Below are 19657 nucleotides of genomic sequence, written 5' to 3' on the forward strand. Positions count from 1 at the left end.
TTATCATTGTGATATGGGCTTCTTGAGGGTCTCAGCCCTCTGAGAAGAGGAAAGAGACCTTATTTGATTCAAGCCACAGTGCATGGTATTTTTCTCTTAATTTCTTCATAAGGTAGAAGTTTGTGGGATAACCATACCATGTGCTAGGCTGTGCTGGGGTGATGAGAACCATGGTACTGATACCACCTGTTTTTTCTGTCTCAGAACTTCTTGGTCCTGATGTCTGACCATGGAGATGTGAGCCTTCCGCCCGAAGACCGGGTGAGAGCCCTGTCCCAGATGGGTAGCACAGTGGAGATAAATGAAGACATTCCACCCCGACGGTACTTCCGCTCTGGAGTCGAGATTATCCGAATGGCATCCATTTACTCTGAGGAAGGCAACATTGAACATGCCTTCATTCTCTATAACAAGTATATCACGTAAGACACCCCCGATTTCCTTTTTCTATTCCAGTGACTGATGTCTCACTCATTCTGCTCTTGTGCTCATTTATTCTGCTCAGAATTGCTAAAGCTAGAGAACTTTACAACATCATTAGCATTAATCATTTTTGCAGGCAGCTCCTACATACTGTCCTTGACATTCAAAGTCATGAGTACTGGAAGTGTTATTTTCATGACTCAGTGATTTCATGAGTAAGAGACCTAGCTTTTTGGCCTGTGCCCATGTGGCCCAGCTGTTAGGCAAGAGATAGGATGGTTAAGCTGTGCAAAACATTGTATTGATGAGTGTTTTTTGTGCCCTTTCTTTATTGAGGCAGCTAATCATAGGGTTATTGTTGAAGTTTAGCAGAGCCAAAATTCCTCACCTCTACTTATTTTGTCACAAATTGAGTGATTCAAGAAAAAGGTTTTTCTTCTTAACCTTTATTATAATCATGCAAATCATCAAGTGAGTATTGACCACCTATAGTTTGTGTGGCTCACCATAAGACCTTTCCCTTGAGTTGCTCAGCACCTTAGGGTAGGCAGCATAAATAGAAAATAGTAGTGCAGTTAACAGGGAACAGCTTCCAAAACCCCAGTGATAATGAAATGATGTGTAATTTAGAAAGGGAATAATGTTAAAGGGTCTCATTTATCATCTTTAGCTTTGTTCTTTCATAATACCAGGACCTTTAGAAAAATAATGACTGCGATGTGTTTGTATGGCTCTTAATAGTTCATAGAATATTTCACCTGCATTGTTTCATTTGATCTTCATAGTTCTAGGTACATGGAGTAGGGCACATTGTCCTCTCATTCTGCGTGTGAGGAAATGGGCTCTGGGTTTAGTGCTTTGTTCCACACTTTAGAGTAACAAAACTCAAATCTTCTCTGTCTCTCTCTTTCTTTTAAAGTAGGCTCCATGCCCAGTGTGGAGCCCAATATAGGGCTTGAACTCACGACTCTGAGATCAAGACCTGAGCTGAGATCAAGAGTCAGGTGCTTAACCAACTGAGCCACCCAGGCACCGCTAGATTTTCTAACTTAAAAAAAAATACTTATTAGAGAGAGGGAGCACGAGTGGGGAGGTAGGGGCAGAGGCAGAGGGAGAAGCAGACTCTCCGTTGAGCAAGGAGTCTGATGCAAGGCTCCATCCCAGGATCCTGGGATCATGACCTGAGCCAAAGGCAGATGCTTAATTAACCAACTGGGCCACTCAGGCATCCCCACATTTCTAACTCTTAATTCAGGATTCATCTACAACATAGGTCTTGGGGTTTTTTTGTTTTGTTTTGTTTTGTTTTCTTTTTGGTAATGTTCTGTGAGTTGAAGCTAGAGTTGAGACCATAGTTTTGAGCCACACTGACTATTTTTTTATTATTTTTATTTTTTGAGCAGGTAACATGTACATATGGTGCAGAATGCAGAAGGCACAAAAGGGTATATATATATTTTAAAACTAATTCTTCCTATCCCTGCCTTTCCCCCAAACTCTCAGTGCCCTTCCGCAGAGACAATCACTCTTAATAGTTTCTTACATGTTCTCCCAGAAATGATAAATGCATTTCAGTTATATCATGTTAAGGTTTTGATCACATAGTGCTCTGCAGCAGGGTTTGTCAACCTTGTTATTGTTGACTTTTGGGGTGGAAATAGTTGTTTGTTGTGGGTATTGTCCTGTGCATTGTAGAGTGTTTAATGGTATCCCTGGTCTATATCCACCAGATGCCAGTAGCACCCCTCACTCCCTCCCTGAGTTGTGACAACCAGAAATGTCTCCAGATATTACCTGATGGTCTCTAAAGGGCAAAAATTGCCTTGGTTGAGAACCAATGCTCTACAGAAAAGTAGCATAGAAGTAGACTTCCTGGGATTTGTACTGTGATTTAAGAGTCCCTTTGGTAGAAAAAGAACAGCTGTTGTTATTTAGAAGTAGTGCTTGTCTCCTTAGAGATTGTGCAGTCCACCCATGCCATCATGCCCTCTTATGTGATTTCAATGGTGATAAAGTTACATAGAATTACAATTACATTTTTGCCTCTCTTTGCTATTAAGAGTTTTTCATTCTTCAGCACAGTGGGCACAAAACTTATTTTCCTGAGAAGTTTCTTTGGCTACTGTCCTTTCTTCTTCTGCTGACAGAAATAGTATTCTTGTATATTTCCAGCAATCTGGTGGAGAGTTCTCCCAAAATGAGGCCCCAGGGCACAATTCTTCAAAGAATTATGGTTGAGAAAGTTAAATAGAATCATGGAATCACTCTATCAAATATTTTCTGGAGAACCTTCTGGGTCCTGTTGCCCCTCATAGAAAGTGCTTTGAGGGCAGGGACCATCTTCATTCAACAAATATGTATTGTGTACATTTGCCATGTACTTGGCACTGCTCTAGGTCCTGGATACATAGGAAGTAAAATGGCTCCTGCCCTTACTGATGTATCTTTCCAGTTATGGGAGAAGATAATAAACAGGTAAGCAAATAACTGTCACAAAGTAAGGCATATGCTAGGAAAGCAAGAAAGAGAGGGCTGTGACAGAATAACCAAGGGTATCAAATAGAAACAATTTTACACTGAAACTTGAAGGGTGCCATGGAGTTGGTCATTCCAAGAGTATGGAGCAGAGTGTTTAAAACAGGCGTTACTGTGTGTTCAGAAGCTCTTAAGTAAAAATACCTTAGTGTGTCCTGAGGATTGAAAGAACACTAGTGTGTTTGGAATGGAGCAAGTGAGGAGGAAGAAGATGAGGCTGGAAAGGCAGGTGGGTCTGAATCATGCAGGCCACGGTTAGGAGTTTGCATTTTATCTTGACAGAATTAGAAAGCCATTGCAGAGTTTTAAGTGAGGTTATGACCTAACTTTACTTATATTCTAAAAATATAAATTTGGGCTATGATGTGGTATATAGTGGAGGATGTGTTAAGAGAAATCAGGGAGATTAGGAAAATCTTTGGTTTTTTTTTTTTAAGATTTTATTTATTTATTCATGAGAGATACAGAGAGAGAGAAAGAGAGAGAGAGAGAGGCAGAGACACAGGCAGAGGGAGAAGCAGGCTCCATGCAGGGAGCCCGATGTGGGACTTGATCCCAGGACTCCAGGTTCACGCCCTGGGCCAAAGTCAGACACTCAAGCACTGAGCCACCCAGACGTCCCAGATTAGGAAAATCTTATGGCAATTCAAGAGAGAGAGCAATGGCATGAAGGAGTGTGGCAGTATGAAAAGCAGCAGGTGGATTTGGCCCTTGTGGAGTTAGAGCCCATGGGACTGACTGACATTTTGGCAAGGATGATGGTGTCAAGGTTGACCTCAGGTTTCTGCCCTGAGTAATTTAGGATGTGCTGGCCCATTTAGATGGAGAGAATGGTATAGAAAAGGGGTTGAGAGGGGATCCCTGGATGGCTCAGCAGTTTAGCTCCTGCCTTCAGCCCAGGGCTTGATCCTGGAGTCCCGGGATCAAATCCCCCATCAGGCTCCCTGCATGGAACCTGCTTCTCCCTCTGCCTCTCTCTCTCTCTCTCTCTGTGTCTCTCATGAATAAATGAATAAAATCTTTAAAAAAAAAAGAAAGAAAGAAAGAAAAAGAAAAAGAAAAAGAAAAGGGGTTGAGTAGGGAGGAGATTCAAGAATACAGGCCCGGCTTCTTTGACACAGGAAGGTGTTAAGTTTAAGATGCCTGTGAGATACGCAGTAGGAAGTTGGACATTCCAGCCTGAACTGAGGAGAGGTCTGGCTTGCAGATACAAACCCAGAAGTCCTTGGCATATGGGTGGTTCTGAAGCCATGAGAACTGCTAAGATCTTCTGGCATATAGGTCTTACTTGGGGTGGGGGGGGGTCCAGGAACCCCATGGGGATTCATTATAGAATTTAGTTCCACAGACTTGGTTGGGAAAAACTTTTCTTATTTACTAACCTCTAACTGAAATTTAGCATTTCCTTCCATTTCACAGTAGCATTCATAATATTTGTTATATTGTCACCAATGGAAATTAATACACATTATGATGGATACTGCTATCCCAAAACAGCATTTATGCTTACCTCTGCTCCTTAATTGTAATACAGTTATTAAAGCCATGATTAGATCCTGTTTTTTTTTAACATATTAACAGTATATCAATAAAGAAGCACATAGTGCAATTTCAAAAAAAAAGATTATTTATTTATTTATTCATGAGAGAGAGAGGGAGAGGCAGAGACAGAGGGAGAAGTAGGCTCCATGCCAGGAGCCCAATGTGGGACTTGATCCTGGAACTCCAGGATCTTGCCCTGGGCGAAAGGCAGCTCAACTGCTGAGCCACCCAGGCGTCCCCATAGTGCAATTTTTATATTTTAAAAACTGTATTTCAGTAGAATTGGTTTCTTTTGTAACTCTTCACATTTTATATTATATCTTTAAAAAATTATTCTAAGAAGGAGTCCATAGGGTTCATCAGGTGCCAGGAAGATTCGTGATACATTGAAAGATCAGAAACCTTGTTAATAAGACTATAGAATAAGAAGACCCCTGAGGTTGGTTGGGTAGAGAGGGGCAGCAGATAAGACTTGATGGGAGATTTGAGAAGCAGCAGGAAATCCAGGAGAAAGTGGTGTCATGGGAACCAAAAGAGGCCAGTATATGCAGGAGAGTAGCAGTGTATCAGAATGGGTCAGATGGGGTAGGTGAGGTTTTGGGTTTGCTGTTGTGATGTGATTGGTGATCTTGGTAAACAGTTTCATTGGAAGGACTATGAAGACATTAGATTGGAGTGGGCTGAAAAATGAGTGGACAATCAGAAAGTAAATACCAGGGACGCCTGGGTGGCTCAGCGGTTGAGCATCTTTCCTTTGGTTCAGGGCGTGATCCTGGAGTTCTGGGATCGAGTCCCACATCGGGCTCTCTGCATGGAGCCTGCTTCTCCTCCCTCTCCCTGTGTCTCTGCCTCTCTCTCTGTGTCTTTTCACGAATAAATCGATAAAATCTTTTAAAAAAAAAATGTAAACACCATAAGTACAGTCTGGGGGTTGGCAAATTTTTTCTGTAAAGGGCCAGATAGTAAATGTTTCTGGCTTTGTAGGCCATTTGAACCTTCTCACAACCTCTGATTATAGTATGATAACACACGAACGAATGGGTGTGGCTGTGTTCCGACAAAACCTCACTTACAGATACAGATGGCAAGCCAGACTGGATATACTAGTTTGCCAAGCCCTGGCATAGATAACTCTTTGGAGGAGTTTGGATAGAGAGTAAGTGGAAGAATGAAGGAGTAATTGAAGGGGGACAAGGAGTGCATGAATATGTGGTATGTATTTTGAGATGGGAGATTCTGGAGTAGATTTTTTGCTGATTGAAAGGAACCTGTGGAGAAGGAGAAGCTGATGGGACAGCACAAAATGGGCTTAACTGTAGCAGTAAACTCTTGAATAGCCAAGAGGGGGTAGGATTAAGAATACACAGATACTTAAATCAATTTTGTTCTATGACTTGAGGTTACTTTGAGTGACACGAATATCCATGTTAACAGCAAGATCAATATGGGGATCTGTCCCTGTATATGGTGTCCACTTATGGGACCATTTAGTACCATCAAGTGGGTCTGGAAGAGAGCTCAGGGAGAAGGGGGTGGGCTGCAGCAGCTCATTTACTTACTTTGTTAGATTTGGAGTTTAATTTGGAACTTTTGGATTGGCTTGGCCGGAAGCAATAAATGTAGCTATTTTCACTTTTCTCACAGGTATCTTTAAGGCCCTAATTCTGATTTTGTGAACTGACAAGCTGTAGGACTTGCAAAAAACCTCTGGCTTAATATTCTCAGTCTGTTTTTGCACCGCATTTTACTTGGTATATTCTTGTTAGTAACAATGGCTCACTTTGGCAATTATTACAACTGAGGAGAGAGGAGGGAGGGGAGCAGGCATCTACCTTACTGCTCCTCTGCCTCCTCCACTATTGCAGGTCATTGCTCTAGACCTTTTGTGGATACTTTAATTCCGGATTTTAAAAGGCATGTTTGTTCTTTTCCCAGGGGCAGTTCAGGCATCTTAATGATCTGAAGCACATTTGCCTCTCAGAGGTTTTCCCTCCTGCAGGAATACTTTGCCTTTTGCAGACCCCAGTATAGCAGGATCTTCAGCATATTAAATCAGTACATATTTTCATGATGAGCACAGACAGTTATCCAGGCGGTGAATTCTTTCACAGCTTTTTATGGTCATTGACTAGGCTACATAGAAGGGAGTTACAGAGGACTTAGGCAATTCTTGTCTGCTGTGTGAGCCTCCTGTAACACAGACCTGCTTCCTGAAAATGATCTATTACCGGTATTGAAAATGTTTTCCCTTGGATTTGAGGCTTATAGACTGGGATCTCTGGTCATGCTCACTATAATCTATAATCCCATGTTCTAGGATTTCTGCTTGACTCTGAATTTGTTATTTGTATAGAAAAGTAATATTCATGATTAAATTAAAACAATTTTTTTTTCAAACCATCTGGCAAGAGAAATACTACAGTGGAAAGGAGAGTCATATCCACCAGAGATAACCACTGTTATTTCTTGTGTGTATAGGAAAATGTTTATGTCCATGGAAGCACATAGGCTCACGTGTTTATTCCTTTTTTCTTAAAGTGTGAATGAAATCATACAATATATTTTATTCTACAACTTGCTTTCTTAACAGTCATATCTTTCCATATCAGGACATACTGATCCATCTCATTCTCCTCAGGGCTATTTCTTTTGCCTGGAACTGTGTAGTTCCAGACCTCTTCATGGCTTCCTCTCTTTTGGTCCTTAATTAAATGCCATCTTCTCAGCAATGCTTTTCTTAGCTGTCCTATCTAAAATCTCACTCCCTCTCCTGTCACTTCATGTTCCCCTTTCCTATTAATGACTTTCTCCTAGCTCTGATTATCTATATATTTTTTCTTTTATTGTCTGTCTCCCTCACTGTAATACACACCTTGTGGTGGGAGGGATTTATATTCACTGCCAAATCCTCAGCCTTTACAATAATGCCTGACCCCATAGTAGGTGCTCAATAAATATCTGTTGAATGAATGAGTGAATTATTATGTTGCAGCATAATTTATTACATAATCCCCTATTGATGGACATTTGAGTTTTTAGTTTACTTTTGTGACCAATGCTATACTGATTAGTCTTATATATATATCTTTGTACTGTTATGTAGGATAAATTCCTAGAGGTGAAATTGTGAATTTAAAATATAGAGTTTAAAATTTGAAGAGGTGTCTTCTTTCCCTGACCCCAGGAAAATTACAGTTCTGTAATAACACAGTATATTATCAAATTTCAGTCCTGTTAAGAGTATATATGGATACCCATTTCCTTACATCCTTTTGTACACTGGTTATAATCAACCTTTAAGCCTTTGCCAATTTGATATCTGGAAGTGGTACCTTATCTTAATTTGAATTTCTTTCATTATAAGTAAAGTTGATTTCCTTTTCTGCAAATCTCTTTTTATCCTCATTGTCCTTTTCTGCATATCTTTTTATCCTCATTGTTCTAAGTACCATCTTTGCTTTGGTACCCTCTCTAAGCTGCAACCAGATCTTACTCCAGAGAACAGTATACATCTGGGCCACAGGTATTCTATGTCTACAACACTTCTAGCCCTGGAGTTAACATCTTCCTCTGTTCTTGCTCACACTTTTTGTTTATTTATTAGTAAAAACAATTATATGGCATAATGTAGCAATCACTATATATATATATATATATATATATATATATATATGCTATATATAGCATATATATCAAGCAGATGTTGGCTATGTGCCAGACACTGTGCCTGACACTTTTTTTAATCTCTTTAAATGTCCCAGCAGCCCTATCAGGTAGCACTGGTTTCTCTCTCTCTCTCTCTCTCTCTCTCTCACCATATATACATATATACCATATATATATATAGAGAGAGAGAGATTTATATGTATATATAAACTGAAGTGTAGCGAGACTGGATAACTTTCAGGAGTTCATGCAGCTGGTAAATGGCCAAATCAGGATGTGAGCCCAGGCAGGGTGGCTCCAGAGCCTGCCTCCTCACCGCTGAGTGCTGTTGCCTCCAGTACAGACAATGGGTTATGTTGCCTGTTCTGTTTTCAAGAGACCCTTCTGTGCATATGTTTCTCATTCAGAAAATTGACTACAGTTGCTGAAACAAGAGAAAGATATTCATGTGTGCATCTAGAAGTGTTACCTTTACTTAAAAACTAGATTCCATTGCATGGTTCAAAATCAAAATAATAGGAAGAGGTGTATGCTGAGAGGTTTCATTCCCACTCTTGTCCCATCTACTCTATTTTCCCTGCCCTCTACATTCCTTGGTTTCCTGTATTATTATTTAAAAGTAAATGTGTATGTGCATACACATAGAGAATTGTCCCCCTTCTTACATATCAGATGGTATACTGTATACACTTTTTTATACTTTGGGCTTTTTTTTTCCTCAGCTCATCTGAAGGTCTTAAGACCATTTTATGCCTCAAATATTTATTAAGTGCCTCTTCATACAGGCACTGTGCTGGCTTTAGAGGGACATGTAGAGGGCAGCCCTGGTGGCGCAGCGGTTTAGCACTGCCTGCAGCCTGGGGTATGATCCTGGAGACCCGGGATCGAGTCCCACGTTGGGCCTGCTTCTCCCTCTCCCTGTGTCTCTGCCTCTCTCTCTCTCTCTGTGTGTGTGTGTGTGTGTGTGTGTCTCTCTCTCATGAGTAAATAAATACAATCTTTAAAAAAAAAAAAAAAGAAGGACATGCAGAGAAGCACAAGATACAGGAATCTCTGGGCTCAGGGACTTCACAGCCCTTTAGGTTGAAAGCACACGTGAATATAAAGTGCGGTATTTATGTGACATGGTACTGTCTTGGCTGATTCAGTCTTACATACAGAGCACATTCAGCCTCCTAAAGTATGAGCAGGTAGCTTGGTCTTGTAGGGCCAGACAGTTACTGAATTATAGGTCTCTTGCACATATTAACTAGTCTTACTTATCTTAATATCTTTTTCAGGACTTTATGGGTGAACAAATGAATCTGTATTTATTCTAAATACAGACTTTGGAAACTGTTTTATATCTTTTTCATGAACCCAAAGGGAAGAGTTTTAGAATCATTTTTATTTTAGAATTCATCTCTGCCTGAAGGGTCTTGTCAGATTGGATTGAAATGAAAATTTCATGTGCCTAATATAGAACCAAGAGAGGAAGCCTCATCTAAAAAGAGTTTGCTTTCATGTGGGGTCGGCTTCTTTTCCTTACTAAGGCTTCCTCCTCCGTTTACTCCTACCCATGGCAGAAATTGGGAGTCAGTTAGTCCCCAACTACGGTATGGTATTTTAGAGCTGTGGGCAAACTCCCCTCAATTGATTTGTTTTGGGTCTCAGCTTATATTTATTACAACTTATTCTATTAAAAGACATCTTTGTTCAGTACCCCTCCAACAGTTCTAGGCATTCCAGGAGCCCTGTAGAGGCAGAGTGATATAGTGGTTAGAAGAATAGACTCTGAAACTGGCCAACTGAATCTGCCACTTTGGGCTGTGACAAGTTACTGAACTCCTGTTTGTTTTCACTGTTCCCAAGTAGACGTCATAAATATTAGAGATCTGTGAGTTGATTCAGTTTATTTTTCCCATTGAGCTTTACAGCCACAGACAAAACTGAAAGAGAAAATCTAGTACTTAGTTTCTCTAAGAACTTTTCATCAGGACCGTAAGGCACATCACATATGTAATATCCATGTATTACATGCCTACAACACATGTACTGTGTAAGCATCTCAGTGCTTAATATGATGCAGAGAATATCCTGCTTTGAAGGAACACGAATCCCAAAGAAAAAGAAGCAAAAATTAAGATCACGGGGCTAGGGTAGTCATAAAACATGGGTTTTCTCAGCCCCCTGCCCTTGGTTGCCAAACTTATTTGAAGAAGAATTTGTGACAGAGGCCCTTTCCTTTGGAAACCTGTCACTGTCATTATAACAAGAAAAATAATCTCTTTAGAGGTATATTTTTGGGCACAGGGTAGGTTTGCTTTTTTTCCCCCTCTCATCTTTTTAGTTGTGGGAGTTTAGTGCTTCCTGCACACCAGGTTTGGGAGAGGAGGGGAACATAGGGTTAAAGGTGGGTGGGGAACATGGCCAATGTGTGTGACCCCTCCCTGGCATGTCTGGAAACCCATCTCAACAGTGGCTGCAGAACAAGGCAATTGCTTTGCTTCAGAGTCTGTTGGATGTTTGGATATTTTGCATGATAATAATTCTGATCTGTTCCTTTAGGCTCTTTATTGAGAAGCTCCCAAAGCATCGAGATTACAAATCGGCTGTCATTCCTGAGAAGAAAGACACAGTAAAGGTGGGTCTTCACTGTCACTGTTGCCCATCTAAAAGCTTCAAAGCAGCACAGACTCACTTCAAGGTAAAAGTAGTTGTGTCCGCATCTGAGCATCAAATCCTGCAATGGGAGATAAGGCCATTTAACCAGATCAGTTATAAAGTAGCAGGTATTGTACAGTAGGGGGTACTTTACATTGTTTTTAGAAACATTGTTACCATTGCCAAATTGACTTAATTATACTTTTTACTTCTCTACTTAATTAGCTGGGAATTATCCTCATTCTCAGTTTTCTATTTTTGTGTCTCAGAAGTTAAAGGAAATTGCATTTCCCAAAGCAGAAGAGCTGAAGGAAGAGCTATTAAAACGATATACCAAAGAATATATAGAATATAATGAAGAAAAGGTAAGTAGATAACACTAAAAGGAAGGAAATTATTTTGGTTTTTTAGGGTATGCCCTAGCATTGTAATATGATTTTTTTAGCAGATCCTGTGCTTTTAGTGTCATATTTTACTTCTTTCAGCAAAGGCCAGAAACTCAAAAGAATGTTTAGGCTGAGTATTCTAATGCATATTTAGCCTGCTTATCCCCCGGGGTGATTTGAGGGACAGAAAATCTGTTGCTTTTCTCCTGTATCTAGTATGAGAGCCTAAGAACAGTGATTTCTGTTTCATTTTCATTAAGTTTTCATTAAAACATAGGTTTTTAGATCAGTGAACTTGGAGGTGTTGATTCACATTTGGTCATACCTGTTAATAATAACTGATTGTTTTTCAATCTATTTTCAATTGATTCTTGTTAGAAGAGTTAGTTAGAGCCTGTGGAGAAACTCCCAAAGCACTGTCTGTAGTCTGTGTCAGATGTGAATGTACGCGGCTGGCACTTCCACCTTATTCTGTAGTGCTCTGCTGAGCCCTATTCTGGACTCTAACGTTGCAAATCAGCAGAGAAGTAAACAGATATGCAGTGATGCATATCTTTCTAAGGAACTGAGTGAGTGAAAACCTTATTGAAGGAGATTATTACTTGATATTTCTTGTTTAAAATATCATTCTGTTATTGAACTAATCACAAGGAAAATTTCAGAGGCTTCCTTTTGGGTTACAATTCAATAGAGACTCCCAATACAATAGGTACAAGTTTGGATTTGGTTCTGTTTTGTGGACTTACTTGGGAGAGCGAATGTGTACATAGCACCTTTAGAGAATAAAACTGTGTAGGACGCAGATCATGAGGTGTAGATAGTAAATTGCATCAGGATTTCGGTAAAGAAGAAAATGTATCAGTAAGAGCTATTGGGGAGAGATCTGTGGGAATTGAAGACTAGGTCTGCAGTGGCCAGCTAGACCCAAGTGGTGACCATTCCTTGGAACTGCCGAGGGCAACGTGAATTCCGTGTTGGGAAATTGGGCCAGAGTAGGTGTACGTTTTAGGAAATCACTGTGCTGCAAAGCCTTGTCCTCCTGAGGTGTGACATCACCTGAGCATCATGTGTAAGTCTAACTGCTCTTCCTCTTTGTAGAAGAGGGAAGCAGAAGAACTCGCCCGGAATGTGGCCATCCAGCAGGAACTGGAGAAGGAACGGCAGAGGGTGGCGCAGCAGAAGCAGCAGCAGTTGGAACAGGAACAGTTCCATGCCTTTGAGGAGATGATCCGGAACCAGGAACTGGAAAAGGAGCGGCTGAAAATCGTGCAAGAGTTTGGGAAGGTGGACCCTGGCCTAGGCGGGCCTCTGGTGCCGGACTTGGAGAAGCCCTCCCCAGACATATTCCCCCCAGCACCTGTCGCATCTGCACAGCCTGCGGACTGTAATACAGCTGTAAGGCCTGCCAAGCCACCTGTGGTAGACAGGTCCTTAAAACCTGGAGCATTGAGCAACTCAGAAAGTAGTGAGTCCACTCGCTCAGGTCCTCTTCCACCTGGGGTTCAGCCAGGCAGAATGTCGTTCTGGGGGTTTCAATCTAAGATTACCTCCATGATCCCACCCATTAGACCCTGGTCACAGAAGCCCCTTTGGTCAGTATTGCTGTGCGGTGTCCTGTCACACTGGCTACTGTATGAAAGTGGCCTTTGCTTCAGTGATATGATTTACCTGGCACAGGTCGATTATCTGAATTGCTCATGATATCCTTGAAAGTCAGACCCTCAACTTTTAAGGATTTTACAGAGATTCAAAATGTTCAGTGAACTAGAGACCACTGTTGGTCCTCTGGAAGGGAAATCTGAAATTTGTAGTACCACTTTACAATTCAACAGTTGACATTTATTTATTTGTTTGTTTAAGATTTTATTTATTTATTCATGAGATACACAGAGAGAGAGGCAGAGACACAGGAAGAGGGAGGAGAAGCAGACTCCATGCAGAGAACCCAGTGCAGGACTCGATCCTGGGACTCCAGGATCACGCCCTAGGCCGAAGGCAGTCACTCAACCACTGAGCCACCCAGGAATCCCAAATTATGCTTGTTTTAAAATTGTTCCTAATCCTTAAGGAGCTTAATCAAGGTAAATATCATATGCAGTTGGTGATGATTCAGTCTAGCCATAAAAACTGTCGGCAGTCTTTCCTCCTTTCACCACTGATCACCTGAGACGGTAACAGTAGCAGCAAAATGATGGATGTACCTTGATTAGTAGAATAGATCATTTTGGGAAGGAACTGGCTTTCAAGTAGCATTTCGGGAAGTCAGCTTTGCAGAAGATCCACTTACAAGGACAACACAAGAGTGGGCAGGGGGTGCAGACTCCGAAGCCTGGCCTTTAGGATTTTGCCTCATGTACTCAGCCAACTTGTCTCCCACTGCCATTCCTTCATCCACATTTTGTGCTCTGGTCTGATTGGGCTGTCATGTTTCCAGAGCAGCCTCTGGACTATCTTATCCAAGGAGGTTTGTCAGCATTTGCCCTGAACCTATAATCTCCTTTCTCTGTCTCTGCCTTCCCTGCTTTCCTTAAAGTTTTACCATATTCCCTTCCCTCATTCAGATTGCTTCTGTTCTCCTCAAGACTCCCAGAGTTCTTAGTATCTGTAATGCAGTTGAGATCATCTACCTGGTAGTGTTATTTGCCAATAACTAGATTTTAACTTTGTACTGGTTAGGGCTTGAATCTTACTTGTATTTGTGTTCACGGTGGGCTGAGCACAGTGTACCCACTGGTGTGCACTCGGTGAGTGATTGCAGAATTGCAAGGAAAGGACTGTGCTGAGCCTTCGTTCTGAATCCTCAGATACTATCATCAGATGCCATGTGACTGCCTGCTCCCTGATCTATTACCTCCTCAGCAATCCAGAGCTTGCTGTTGAACATCTGAAAAACAATATCCTTTTTCTTTTTAAATGAAAATGTAACCATGAAAGACACCCCCTAACTTGAGCCTGTGGTCTCTCTCACAGTGTTCTCTCTGGTATCCAGGGTGGGGCTCATTCTTGGCATTCAAAACCAGGTTTATAAGTTTCTCTGTGCATTCATGCCTCTTTTGAGGACCAGAATGTGTTTTTTGTTATTGTTTTGTTTTGGCATTTTAACATCTTCTTCAGAATTAGTTACCCAAAGTATTTTCTGTCACACAGAATATACCTGGTGTATTTCTGTGCAAGTCCTAGTCTCCAGTATTCTTATCTGAGATAGAAGAGAGATTTAAAATGAAAGTAAAAGCTCAGTTGAAGAGGTTGGGATGCCTGGGTGTCTCAGCGGTAGAGCCTTCAGCTCAGGGTGTGATCCCGGAGTCGAGGAATTGAGTCTCACATCAGGCGAGCCTGCATCTCCCTCTGCCTATGTCTCTGCCTCTCTCTCTCTCTGTCTCTCATGAATAAATGAAATCTTTAAAAAAAAAATGAGGAGATTATTTATTTATTATCCTTTGTATTAGATTGTGACAGAATTTCTGAATAGCTCAGGAACTTGTTTTAAGTAGTAATTTACCCTTGTCTTAACTTGAATGGTTAAAGCCTCTTTTCTTAAAGTAATGTACTTGCAGTGGCTGTGGCCACAGCCTCCTTCTCATCCATCAGGGTAAGATCCCCACTCCCTGTTCCCAGTCCGGGGAACCCCAGTGGTTTGGCATTGCTCTCCCAGGACTGCCAGCTCAGGGGTCCACTTGGGAATGCTCTCCCCGTGGTCCCATACTTCTCTCCCTTCTCTTTTACAGCTCCTACAATCGATGGACTGCGCCATGTGGTGGTACCTGAAAGGCTCTGTCCACAGTTTCTCCAGCTAGCCAGTGCCAACACAGCCCGAGGAGTGGAGACATGTGGAATTCTCTGTGGAAAACTGGTAAAAACCAAACATTTTTCTGAGTTTAGACTATTACTTCCCCCTTGGCCTCCTGTGAGCCTCAGAGAAGATATCCAGGGATCAGTTACTGTATTCAGTGATCCCTCTGCAGAAGGAACTGGGGATAGCATAATGCAGTGTTACTTTGAGTTTGGTGACCTTGCATTTCATTGATACTCATGGTCCCTTGAATTGAACAGATTATTTTAATGCTACTAGTAAGAAAGAGGTAATTCTAAACTTACCTCTAGGTAAGGAAGAGCTAGCATTACCTATATGTCAGTTTTTGAGTACCTGCTTTATGGTAGGCCTGGGAATATATGATATGTAAGGCACACAGCATGTGTCCACAAGATGTACCTAAGCATTTTGAAGAGATAGGAGATACATCCCCAAAGATAAGTAGCATGCTGAATGGTATATGCGGTAGAGCACTAGGAATTCAGAGGAAGGAAAGTCATTGGATAGAGGCACTAGGAAGACCCCATTACTAACTGCTGAATGTGGAAATGAGTGAAACAGAATAGACTGAAACAGCCTTGGAGGATGAGAAGGGCTAAGAGAAGCAGTAAGAGGGAAATTATCTTAGATGTGCACAAAGGAAGAGAAATGGTACTATCCTGGAGCTTCTTGGGACTCACAAGTAGTCCCATTTGGCTGCAGCCAGGAATTCCCACAGGGTGTGGGTGCCTGTGGCTTTGCAGAGTACCCGCTGCAGTGCACATGGGCAGCCAAGGTTGGGAACCACTGAGGTGAGGGACTCAGGGAAACCAAGGACTCATTCTGGTACAGGAAGGGCTTTTGCTTATGTAGATGTTTACCTTGCTGCTGCTGTGACAGAGTGGGTTTGCACTGGTGCCAGGGAGTGGTGACAAGCTAGCTGTTTTCTCCTTTTGACAGATGAAGAATGAATTTACCATTACCCATGTTCTCATCCCCAAGCAAAGTGCGGGGTCTGATTATTGCCACACTGAGAACGAAGAAGAGCTCTTCCTCATACAGGATCAACAGGGTCTTATCACACTGGGCTGGATCCATGTAAGCAATACCCAGCTTTCCGAGGACTAGTCTCCTTCTCTCTCCCCATGTTATAAACTGCTTATTTCTTTCTTAGAACAAAGTGAACTGTGTCCAGATTATTTAGGTGATTGGCTTTCCTTCTGTTGGATACACACTTAACTTTCCTAGCATACTTGACTGCGTCCACTATAGTACTGATTTCTGGGAACTGCTTAAGGCTTTTTAATTTTCTTAATTTTATTTTAGTTTTTATTTATTTATTTATTTATTTATTTAAATTTTTAATTTATTTATTCATGAGAGACACAGAGAGAGAGAGGCAGAGACACAGGCAAAGGGAGAAGCAGGCTCCACGCAGGGAGCCCTACGCAGGACTTGATCCTGGGACTCCAGGATCATGACCTAGGCCAAAGGCAGGCGCCAAACCGCTGAGCCACCCAGGGATCCCTTATTTTAGTTTTTAAAAGATTTTATTTATTTATTCAGGGGAGAGAGCATGCGTGAGAGAGGGAGAAGCAGACTTCCTGCTGAGCAGGGAGGCAGACGCAGGGTTTGATCCTATGACCCCGGAATCATGACTTGGCTGAAGGCAGACGCTTAACTGACTGAGCCACCCAGGCACCCCTAATTTTTTGAATTTTAAAAAATGTTTTAATGAAGATGAACTTGTTTCCATAAAGTCCCAGTTTCTCTGTGAGTGTGAATGGTGGTAGGACGCTGGCCTTGGAGTATATGTGGATATTGACTGTATAGGCTCTACCTACTTCATGCAAATGATATTCCTAAAAGGTACATAAATCAAAATATTTTAATGAGCCAAGGAAGTTAATTCAGATGCTTGTATTTGGTCATTGTTAAAGCAGCATATACCTTTATGTAAATCAGTAGGGTCACCAATATGGCCAATTTTCAAGTGTCTACTTACTGTATGCAACCTTCTGGTGATAATTAGGTAAAATATAATTTCATCCCTAAAGAGCATTTCTGCATTTTTCTTTCTATTCCTTTTCAACTCCTCACTCCATAGACCAAGGTACTTTTCATGTTGTGCAATAGGCTTGCACACAAACAAGTCTGCTTTTTTGGGGGGAGATTACGCATACTTGTCTGCGATACTCGGGAAATACTGACCCAGGAGGCAGTCCCACGCACCTCTGTTCTGTGTGCATTGCATGACCTAAACATTTGCCTCCTATGGGATATCCCCTGTGATAGTATGTGGAAGAAAGAGAACTTGTTTCTTATCTGCTGCAGGATACAAGTTTGAGTAAGATGCGGTTTTGGTCTCATAAAGGAGATTAAACAGAGACGAGTAATCACTGTTCACATGAGGCAGGATGTGCCAATGCTTCAAGAGATACAAACAGCACTATGGAATTCAGAGGAGGGAAGGACTCTACCTGGCTTGATGTAGTAGAATCTTGACAAGATAGGCTAAGGGAGAGTTTCATATGCAGGGGGCAACATTGGAATAAGAATACTGTGTTCCTGAGACATTGAGAAGTCTAGTCTGCCAGGGTTCATGGTTCATATCAGGAACCCGTAGTTGATAAGCTTCAATGTGATACACTGAAGCAATGTTCTGGAGGGTCTTGGGTGGATAAGCAGAATATAAGAAGGTTTTGGAATAGAGCAATGATGTGATCAAAGCCATTCTTTCGAATATCTAAAATAAAGGCAGTTTAAAGTAGGTTGAAGCAGGGAGATCATTTAAGAGTGTGGTGATAGAATCTAATGATGAGCGTTAGAGTCATGGCATTGCATTTGGGAAGGAAGTGAGTAAGAGGAAGATGAGTAAAAGTCAGTGGTGACTTAGGGAGCAGGCTTGACTCATGAGGGTGGCAGTGATCATCCCACAAGCAGAAACAGGGGCTCCAAGGGGGATAACTTACTTCAGAAGTGGGGCAAATTGTAGGTACAGTTTTTAGCATGTTGTACTTAAAGTACATGTGAGACATTCTGCCGGTGGAGGTAGTTATCAGGCAGCTGAAAATGTGGCTGGGACTTGGGAGCAAGGTCAGGATGGGAGAGGGATCTGGGAGACCGCCCCATATTGCTGACCTCGAAAGCCTTGGAACTGGAGGAGGATGGAGAGCAAGAAGAGAGTCACCAGTAGCTTGGGTGCAGGCTGCCCAGGGGAGCATAGGGAGTAGTTGATAATGAAGCAAAAAGGTATAAGAGCAGGGTGAGGGCAGTGTTCAGGCACAGAAGCCAGAGGAGGAGGAACACTGGTTTAAGAAGTAATGAGGAGGGCACCTGGGTGACTCAGTGGTTGAGTGTCTGCCTTTGGCTCAGGTGTGATCCCAGGGTCTTGCGATCTTGCAGTCGAGTTCCACATGGGGCTCCCTACAGGGAGCCTGCTTCTCCCTCTGCCTGTATCTCTTTCTCTCTGTGTGTCTCTCATGAATAAATAAATAAAATATTTAAAAAAAAAAAAAAAAGAAGAAGTAATGGGGATTGAGGTTGTGATGGTGAAATGTACTCTATTTTTTTTTTAAGAGTTTAGTTCATGGGCAAAGGAAAAAAATGGGATGGTGGTTTAAGGAGTAGCCAGGTTGAGAATATTTATTGATCTATGGTTTAGTGTGAAAGGCATGAACATGTGTTTTGTTTTGATTTTGGTTTTTTTGAAACTTTTATTTATTTATTTATTTATTTATTTATTTATTTTTTATTTATTTATTTATTTTTTTATTTTTTTGTATTTATTTATGATAGTCACACAGAGAGAGAGAGAGAGAGGCAGAGACACAGGCAGAGGGAGAAGCAGGCTCCATGCACTGGGAGCCCGACGTGGGATTCGATCCTGGGTCTCCAGGATGCGCCCTGGGCCAAAGGCAGGCGCTAAACCGCTGCGCCACCCAGGGATCCCTTTTGAAACTTTTATATTTGAAATATAACATGTAAGAAGTACATGAAGATAAATGTATACTTCAGCAAATCATGAACCAAACATCTATGTACATGCATGACCCACATCGAGAAATAAAACATTTTGAGAGGCATGCTCCCATCCCCCTGGTCTTGCCCTGTCACACTTTTCCTCTGATATGGGAAATTTCTCTCCTGACTTTTCTGGAAATCCTTTGCTTTCTTAACAGTTTTACTACCTAAATATATACCCATGACCTCAACAATTTAGTTTTGCCTGATTATGAATGCTATGTAAATAGAATGATATGATGTGTATTCTTCTGTGCCTGGCTTCTTTTGCTCAACATTTTTAAGGTTTATCTACATTCTTGTATGTAGTTGTCTGAATGGTTTTGTATGGCCAGCAAGCCAGTGGAGCTCAGTGGAACGTAGTGGAGCCAAGAGAGGAGATGTAAAGGGACAGAGATAAAATAATGTGGAGGTAGGAAAGTATTAAACCAAAAGTACAAAAAGGGGGCTCATCTCCATATAGAGGAGAAAACACTCATCTTTCTGAGATAGAATTGAAGAAAGAGATACAGAGAGGTTTTGGAGGTTCTCTTTGGAGGAATTCATTTGATTCAACAGGGTTGCAGTCTAGATCCACTGCCTGGGTGGAGGGGAGACAGGTGGTTTTAGGGAACTTTGGAATAATTACTATTTAGACTGCAGGTAGAAT

General features: G+C 41.6%; 1 protein-coding gene across 4 annotated transcripts in view; it reads left to right on the forward strand.

Annotated features, from left to right (window-relative positions):
• Nucleotides 1–19657, forward strand: part of LOC121491536 (STAM binding protein) — a 45883-nt gene that overhangs the window by 1748 nt on the left and 24478 nt on the right. For all 4 annotated transcript variants that reach the window (XM_041756562.1, XM_041756563.1, XM_041756561.1 and 1 more), the window contains 6 exons: nucleotides 205–422; nucleotides 10714–10789; nucleotides 11079–11174; nucleotides 12294–12660; nucleotides 14921–15045; nucleotides 15946–16083. In XM_041756562.1, the coding sequence (XP_041612496.1) occupies nucleotides 220–422; nucleotides 10714–10789; nucleotides 11079–11174; nucleotides 12294–12660; nucleotides 14921–15045; nucleotides 15946–16083 (1005 nt within the window). In that variant the 5' untranslated portion in view covers nucleotides 205–219. Of the gene's footprint in view, nucleotides 1–204; nucleotides 423–10713; nucleotides 10790–11078; nucleotides 11175–12293; nucleotides 12661–14920; nucleotides 15046–15945; nucleotides 16084–19657 lie in introns of those variants that run through there.

This window comes from Vulpes lagopus, chromosome 5, assembly GCF_018345385.1.
Source record: "Vulpes lagopus strain Blue_001 chromosome 5, ASM1834538v1, whole genome shotgun sequence".
NCBI classification, from domain to species: domain Eukaryota; kingdom Metazoa; phylum Chordata; class Mammalia; order Carnivora; family Canidae; genus Vulpes; species Vulpes lagopus.